Genomic DNA, 9,212 nt, shown 5'->3' with positions numbered 1-9,212 from the left:
AAATTATTACCATACGACTTATATTTAGAGAGATATGCTAAATTTACCACAGTTAGCTCTACACGAATTTTCACATAAATCTTTCTTCTTTTCGGGGGTAAATTTATGTTATTTCAGTTTATATAAACCGATTTTTTTTTTCATGTTTAAAAACTTCGGTTCGTAGAAACCGAAATAAGTTGGCCTAATTTTTTCAAACTGCAAGGGGCAAAATGAAATTTTTGGGGTATAAAAGAAAGGTGGGGTTGGGAGAGAAAACATCGAAAATATCCTCTTTTCTAAAACTGAATTGATCAAATAAGGCCCTTACTGGTCGGGCCAATTTGTTTGGCCCATAAATAATAATACGTCCATTTACAATAGATATTTTCTCTTTAGGCCCCATGGTTCTTTTTCACCCTCTGGATTTTACTTTTTTGCCCTTCAATAAAAACTTCGGTTTCTACGAATCGAATTTTTTTTGCCTTGAAAACAAAATTCGGTTTCTGTTAACCGAAATTTCCCTGAATTTGAACTAGAAAAAACTTCGGTTTCTGCGAACCGAAGTTTTTATCAAGGGCAAAATTGGAATATTGGGGGTATAAAAGATACATGGGGGCCCGGAGAGAAAATATCTTTACAATAAGTGAAACTGGTTGTGGTCAATATCTACGTAGCTGCCCTTCTTCCTCCTCTTAAATTGATCAGAATCCCCTCATGTTCTCTTATTTGCCGGAAAACATCTTTCGGTAATCGGTAGTATTTTTGTAGTGTGAGCAAAGCAGAAGGAGAATAGCAACCATCATATCTCTATTTCATCAATATAATCATGTGTTTACTGTTTACTAGTATAAGATATATTGGTCTTGAAACGATTTTCTTGTCAAAGTACAGGAGCAAACAAATTTAAACATACAATGAGAAAGAAATAGGGAAAAAAATTGTAACAAACATTTCTAATCATGGGCTTCAAAACATAAATTGTTGACATGCATACATAAAATAGTTGTATATAGCATGCGTATATCCATTCCAATGTAAAGGCATCAACATAAATTATATATACTGAAATTATATATTCACACCACACCAGCAAACACAATATCTACTATCTAGCTCCTTTGAGTGATAATTTTGCGCCAATTTATGTCCATGTTGCAGTTAGACTCCAAACCAAACTATCATTAATCTTCTCTGTATAGTTTTTGTTTCAGTTGCAGAGGAGGATGAAATTAATGCTATGGAATTTTTTCGAAAATAAATCCTTATGATTGTTGAAAAAATACGATAATTTCAAACATGTCACAGATGCTGTCATTAAAGATTTATAGGCTTCCAATTATTGCGAAAATCGCCATGATTCAACAAGTTCTTCCATGAATGATTCTGAATTTTCATAATTGTAAAGAAAATTAACTGTTATAATTTAATAGAATTGCCAAAAATAAAGGTTGGAAGAAGAAGAAAGCATTTCTTTCACCAAAAAATAAAACAGAAGAAAGCTTTTCAGAGATGAAAAACACGGTCAGTGGCTGACAAGTAACATAGTGGAAGCTTAGGAAGAATAGGATTAGACAAAGTCAAAATCTTATCACCAAGTCAAAACTTATGACATAGTAGAAATTTGTGGTAAAAATTATTTTTCTAATATACAAACATTTTTCTATTTCTCATCTAATAAAATGGGACTTCTATTCTATTTCTACCTTTGAAACTAAAAGTGTATGTTTGGTATTACGGTGGATGTGTCAGAATCATGGTGATATAACGTTATTTTTAAAAGCTACGTTGTAGCTTCTGCAAAATCAAGTGAATCACCGTAATTCTGGCATATTCACCGTAATATCAAACATAGGTTAAAAGATACACAAAAAATTTCCAGCAATATGTGCTGTGCAAAGTAATGTACTATTTGTACAAGCAGAGGAGTTGTTAAATGCCGGAACCAAGACAAATACAAACTTGGCACAGTTTGTTGTAAGCTATGATTTTGTATTTTAAGATTTTCCAGAACGGTCTATGACGATTTCAAACAAATCAGCATCAGACTCTTCATCAGAATCCATGGTTGAATTATTGTTGTGACTTCCTTTGGTTGTAGTCCTATTATGCCACTGAGAATCAATCCTACCCATGGAGAATAGTTCCTTGCTATCATCATAGCCTATGGTAGGAGAATTTACAAGTGGTGACACAAAACATGGATTTGGTGTTCTTTGAGCATTTGCTGGTGCATATTTAAATGCATTTTGTCCAAAATTAACTAATACCATAATGTCTATATTTGCAGCTAAGGTTGGATACAATGGAGTGCTAAATTCTTCTGTTTGGCAATGGATTACATGCATCAACTCTGAGTCTAATGTGAAGAAAACTTTCTTCTGCCTTGGATCAAATCCGCAACCAATCACCTTATCTGTTCCTATCCATTCTGCCTTCTCAGATTCAAATACAAGTTTCATTCCTGTAATAATCAAGTTTCATATTTAGTTAGATAATAAAACAGACTAATATATCAGAAATATGAGCCATGTGGTAAGTATATAGCATTCCTGTAACCAACTTTCATGTATAGCTATTTTGGATAAACAACTTAATTAAGTGCTTATTTTAAAGAACAAAAAACCTTAATGAAGCGCTGATTTTCATATAAGTTATAGTAAGTTGTTTTCATAAGTTATCCTATAGAACTCATGAAAATAAGCTGAAAATAGCTTATAGACATGTCATAAGTTTGTTTCTATAAGCTCTCTCAAATAATCTCAGAAGCGTGTTTATTTCAGTAGATTAACTCAAATTAGTCAATCCAAACAGGCCCAAAATAAACTAATGAAATGAGATACACTGCTACTTATGATGTATGGCAATAATGACATGACCATGTGGTTATAGTGTGGGTTGTGAAACATTTCATGTGGACACAGGCTTCCATAATATATTAATATTGATGTTTTAGATGGCATTTTGTCTTGAAGTGGAAACAAAAAGGTTATGCAAAATTGTGAACATGTCTGTTTCACCTTGATGTTGAGGATCATATCCACAAGAGTACAAAATCTAGGCAAAAAGGTTTGAAATGACCTTAACCTCTATTCAGATAATCAGTTTATAAACGCTTATCATATAGTAAATGTTTATATATAAGTTATTTCCATAACAAAAGATAAAGTAAAGTCGAGACAATATATGAACATGTCATAAGTTGTATCTAGTGGTTTTCCCTAACAGTATCACAGGTGTTTATGACGGCGGATAAATATAAGTCAACCCAAACATGCATTTGCTAAAATGTAAGCACTACATGAATGAACTTGTAAAACAATAAGCTCAATGCAAGTGAAGTAGTAATTACCATCAAGATAAACAGAACCATTTGAGTTGAAACCAATGCTACCAGGATAACTACCAGGAACTTTCAAAAGAACAGGACCGCCAATCGTTAATCCCATCGAAAACATCACAGATTCATTCTTCTTCCCACCCTCTCTACCATCAACCTTCATTTCTTCAACACTATTAATTTTCTTATGACTATTACCACTCGTAACATGAACCAGCGCCTCCGAATTCCCTTTCGCAATAAGCTTAGTTTTGTCACCACCATCAACACTCTTTCGAATCGAATCAAACTCATCACCGCGAGACGAATACAAAATCGTAATTTCAAAATATGATTCCTGTGGGAAAACACAATTTCCTAACACAGGACCAGGTAATGGTAAAGCAGTTCTAATTACAGAATTAACCATAGAATTAGTAGTTTGAATAATTTGATTAGATTTTCTTAATCCAGGATTTAACCTAACTTTCTGCATAAATTCATCTGATCCACGTGAAACTTCCCAACTAATTTCAGCTTCTGATGATTCTCTTCCGTTATTATCACCTACAGGTGCAACACATGATCCTAACAGTGTAGCTCTCATTGATGGAGATGGCATGTAACTTTTATAACTAGTGAAAGCAAATCTTGACCATCCATTTTCAACGGCATCAGCAGCCATAGATGGATTATCAATCCAGCTGAATAAAGTCGGTGTTCTTTTTCCAGAAATTCCATTGCGAAACAGAGAATAACTATTGTTATTATTATTGTTATAGTTACCTTTGTTTTTGTTGCTAGGTTGATCTAATTGATGATGGACACTTGGCATATGATGATGAATTCTTGTTCTAGAACTTTCGATTCTGATTACTCCATTTGACGGTTCAACTGAATTAACTGAATTTCTACTACGGTTTCTTCGATGATACCAACGACGCCAGATTAAAATTAACAATATGGTTGAAACGCATCCAACGGTGGATGCTATAACTGCAATATGAATCCACATCTCTTGTTGAATTAAATTCGGATTATGTTTGCCTTATGATTTTGTATGCATAGATTTTTTTTTTATTGTTCTGAATATTGAATTGAATTGAAGAGTGATGGAAAATGAAGAAAATTAATGAAATGAAAGATGAAGTTATGAGGAGATGGTGGGCGTGGACTATGAATAAGGACTGATTCAATAAAAGCACGTAAGTATATATTAAAGGAAGCGTTGCCAAAACTTGAATATTGAAATGGAACAAAACAAAACAAGGTTGATACAGTAGCGTTTTCCTTGTGGATTGTTGATTACATTAATTTAGGGGGGTGTATTGGATTGGGATTTAATGAGACAATTTTTGCAAAAAAAGTCTTGATAATTTTATGAGATTTTGTTGGACTATATTGATTTTGTGAGATTTTAAAGACTTTTTTACAGAGACTTTTTTACAATCAAGATTTTTAACACATGATTTGAATGGATTTTGAGAGATTTTTTTCAAAAAACTTTTTACAATCAAGATTTCATAATACTTTATATATTAAGAAACTTTTGTATATTAGGCAAATTTTAAAAGAATCAATAAATTTTAATAAAAGAAATTATATTTTTTTGGGAATCCAAATTTTTAAACAAAAAAAAAGCCTTACATTTTTTTCACGTATATGTTTCTAATCACAAATAAAAACCATTTATCACCATGGATGGGAAAAGAAGCATATGAAGGTAACGAAAAAAAATTTGCCGTAAAAAGTTGTATTGAATCAAAAGTTTGTAAAAAAGATGTAGAATTTGTTAAAATATTTTTTTGCAAAAAAACATATTTGATAGAAGAAGAAGAAGAAGAAGAAGAAGAAGAAGAAGAAGAAGAAGAAGAAGAAGAAGAAGAAGAAGAAGAAGAAGAAGAAGAAGAAGAAGAAGAAGAAGAACTGATATAATGATGATGAAAGTAAAAAATCTTGGAGAGTTTGAAAAAGTCTCAAGTCTTTTGGTGAGATTCTTGAACAAGTGAACAAAGAAAAGAAGAAGGAGTGCAGTGATGATGAACTATGAAAAAATAAAGAAAAAAAAATTTGATACAGTGATGATGAAAATAAAAAGTCTTGGAGATTTAAAAAAAGTCTCAAGGCTTTTGGTGAGATTGTTGAAAAAGTCTATCAAGTGTATTTTCAACTAAAAAGTCTTTCAAAATCCATTCCATAGAAGAATCCATCAAAATCGGTAGACTTTTGAATACCAGTAGACATTTTAAAAGTAGTACCAAATCTCAATTGAATACCAACGGATTTTATTGCCCTGAAAAAAAAATCATGTTTGTCTTAATTGAATACCACAAGATTTATTTAACTTTTGTAAAAGTCTTGATTGAATACCTCAAGATTTTTTTGTCATAAAAAAGTCTTTTAAAATCCCATGAAATCTCAATCCAATACATCCTCCTTAATTAAATTTATTATTTCAGTCAAAGATTAATTAATTTATTATTTGGAGAATGTTAACTTGTGCCCTTAAGGCACATGTTAAGAAAACAAAAATAGAAATTATTAAATATTAATTTGTGCATTTTGACTTTTTGAAACATTTAATTTCTTGTAGCATTAAATGTTGAATTTCTATTTTGGTATATCTTAACATGTGCCCTAAGGGCACATGTTAACAAGACCCTTATTATTTTGGTCAGTTCCCTGCACCGACAAAGTCTTGTGTAAATGGGAAACTAGCGCGTTTGGCAATTTACTTAGTTTTGGGTATTTTTTTAATTTATTTTTGACTAAATTTTTTGGGTTGTTTTCTAAGTGAAAAAAAATTGTTGGGCTTTCAATTTGCAAATACTTCTAGAAGATATTTTCTCTTCCCCCTCCCATGAATCTTTTATACCCCCAATATTTCAATTTTGTCCTTGCAGAAATATTCGGTTCGCAGAAACCGAAATTTTTCTAGTGCAAATTCAGAGTAAATTTTGGTTTTTAGAAATCGAAATTTGTTTTCAAGGCAAAAAAAAACTTCGGTTTCTACGAACCGAAGTTTTTTCAAGGACAAAATTGAAAATTCAAGGGGATAAAAGATTCATGGGGGTGGGGAGAGAAAATATCCTTCTAGAAAGGTAGTGGATAGTGGCCCAAGAGGAGTTAGTAGTTGTTTTTCACTAATAATCAAAAAAACAAAACCAGTAAAACGAAAATGATGTTTTCCATTTCATGGTTATCTTGTCGTTTTTGCAATTACAGCACTCCAACATGACAAAACTATCGAGTATTGACAATGTTTCATAGAATTATACTTGCTCTGGGTAAAGAAAGAATTCACATAGGTGATTGTTGAATTAGATTTGAAAGAAGCGAACAATAGTGGGAGAACTACTACCAACACATTTAGAAATTAGAATTCACACGGGTGTGCTTGTGAAAACAAATAAGTGCAACATATTTCATAATAGTTTATAAGTTTTTGAAGTTGGTTTTAGTCTTGCTGGTAGCAACTGCAAGCGTGAAACATGTTTTCTCAGCTATGAATTTAGTGAAAAGTCAGCTATGTAACAAAATGAGTGATGAGTGATTAAATAACTGTCTTGTAACTTCTATAGAAAGAGATGTTTTAGGAACGATTGACAATGATATTATTTTAGCTCATTTTCAACAAATGGATGGTAGACGGTTTTCATTGTAATTTTAGCTCATTGACAATAATATTATTTTAACAATATTATATTTTACTAGTGGCCAGACAGACTTGTTCACGCCTGTCTGTGTGATCCATATTTTCTATTATGCAAACTTATGTCAAAAAAATAAAATGTCTTATGTTACGGTGAGTTTGTTGATAAAATATTTTTGTTGCTAAAAAAAAGTCAACGGTATTATTGGTATTATGAAAAGTCCACACCAAATTTTTTTGTATCCTCTTTCTGACCCCGTTTGGATTAGCTTATTTTTGAGCTTATGCAAACAACTTATGCACTATAAATTAAGTTTTATGCTTTTTTATAAGTTCACACTAGTGAAAATTGTATCTTTATAAGTTATTTTATTTTTGCAGACTTTTATGTCTGAATTCGTCCCATAAGGAGTCATTGTTTTCCATTTTAATAAGGAGTTTTTGGGGCTATCAAAGACAAACTGAGTTGCATAGCTTGGAATTTTTGGGAGCCATGAGTATATTTAGTTTAAAAGACTTTGTCCATGTCTATATATAAAACAAAAATATTCTTCTTATCAAGACTTTGGTTCACTCTAATAAAATAATAAAAGTTGTTTGTTATGTTTTAGGTTATGTTCTTGTTAAGAGAACAAGAGATATAATAAATCAAGTCTGATAAATAATAACACAATGGCTAATTTGAAAACACGAATTATAACTATTGTAAAATTTAACATGACCATGATAAATAATAAGACTACAACACATTGCTTACCCTGAGTAGTATTAGACAAAATGTCTCTTCATGTGCAAATATATAATCGGTTGATGTGTCTCTATATTTCTTGACACATTTTGAGCTTCTTAAATAAGTCAATTATAATTGTATTTGCTGATGAATTGTGGTCTTATAACTTTAGTTATGAACAATACTAACACTCTCAAAGTGAATGATTATATTAGACAAGAATGAACTCTATATATGGTCTTGAAAAATGAGTTTGTGAATAGTCATTACGATTATTTTCATGTTACGGTGTATCACGTGCACTTGAATTGTTGAAACGTGTAGTAGTTGCCCTATGTAGGTTTTATTTTGGGATGTTGGGGCGTCTCACCTACAATTAAGGTTGTAAAAAAATTCTTCTTTGTATAAAAGTATACATGTTTTATGGATTTGTGATAGTTTGAAAACACAAATCAACCTCTCGAAAGGAGGTTGATGATGACTCAAGTGATCTCTTGTGATGGTGGTGGATATCCTCTACAGTGGTGGCCGGCTGAGTAATGCAATAAACACTATGATGTCAAAATCAATCTATATACTATAATATAGTAAAAGAGTAGAAAAGATAAGAGATAATTGAATTATGAGTACGTTGTGCTCTTTATATTGGGTACATTCCTTAAAATATATTTTTTCGTCTCAAAATATAAGCAAAAATTAATCGACAAAAATAAATATATTTGGTCCAAATATTTAACTAAATACATCAAATTTATTTAACTCATAATACATGTCTAAGATGGCCAAGTCTATGGTGAGGATTTCACCATGCACAAGTTACATATACTACTATAACGAATATGAATTTTACAAAATTTATCGTTGGATTGAAAGTTTTTATTGTATAGATCATCCATAATTTTTTTAAAAAAAAATTAAAAATCATTTGATATGTTATTGAGACCCATCAAAATTAACGGTTTATAGATTTTTATTAAATATCGTTATGGGTCTCAATAACATATTAAATAATTTTCAAAAAAATTTTAAAAAATTATGGATAATCTAAACCATATAAATTTTCAATCCAACGGTGAATTTATAAAATTCATATTTAAATTTGTTATAAAAATATGAAAGACTTGTGCACCATGATCCCTTAATCAAGCGATGCATGTTATAGAAAGTTGTCTAAGATATCTCTCATGTTCATGGAATTGGATTGTCTCCGCCGGAGATCCATTGAATTCTCTCCAATTGTAATTTCCACCCCCCTCAAATATTTCATTTTCCATTTTTTTTTTAATAATTCTTTCTTTATTTTTTTAAAGGCCAAAATTTGACCGATGTAATAGAAGGAATTTATCACGGGAGACAATTCACTCCCCTTGTTCGTTCATACACACTTACCAAATCACAAAGAGAATAATACATTAAACATCATGTCAAATCAATAGTTTATATCTTAATCAACAACTTTATTATTTTAGATAATTTAGTGACCACTATTGTCAAGCAAGCCAACCCCTTAATTAATTTCCAAGAAAAAACAG

At 31.0% G+C, this 9,212-nt stretch overlaps 1 protein-coding gene across 1 annotated transcript; it reads right to left on the bottom strand.

Moving 5' to 3' along the window:
- Nucleotides 1-1,549: 1,549 nt before the first annotated feature.
- LOC123917319 lies at nt 1,550-4,574 on the bottom strand. The gene is made up of 2 exons (XM_045969011.1): nt 3,332-4,574; nt 1,550-2,443 (listed from the first exon to the last, which is right to left on the bottom strand). The coding sequence occupies exons 1-2, from the start codon at nt 4,311-4,313 to the stop codon at nt 1,977-1,979; spliced, it is 1,449 nt and encodes a 482-aa protein (XP_045824967.1). The 5' UTR covers nt 4,314-4,574; the 3' UTR covers nt 1,550-1,976.
- Between the last annotated feature and the right edge of the window lie 4,638 nt (nt 4,575-9,212).

This window comes from Trifolium pratense, linkage group LG3, assembly GCF_020283565.1.
Source record: "Trifolium pratense cultivar HEN17-A07 linkage group LG3, ARS_RC_1.1, whole genome shotgun sequence".
Lineage (NCBI taxonomy): Eukaryota > Viridiplantae > Streptophyta > Magnoliopsida > Fabales > Fabaceae > Trifolium > Trifolium pratense.
This window is presented reverse-complemented; position numbering and strand designations above follow the sequence as displayed.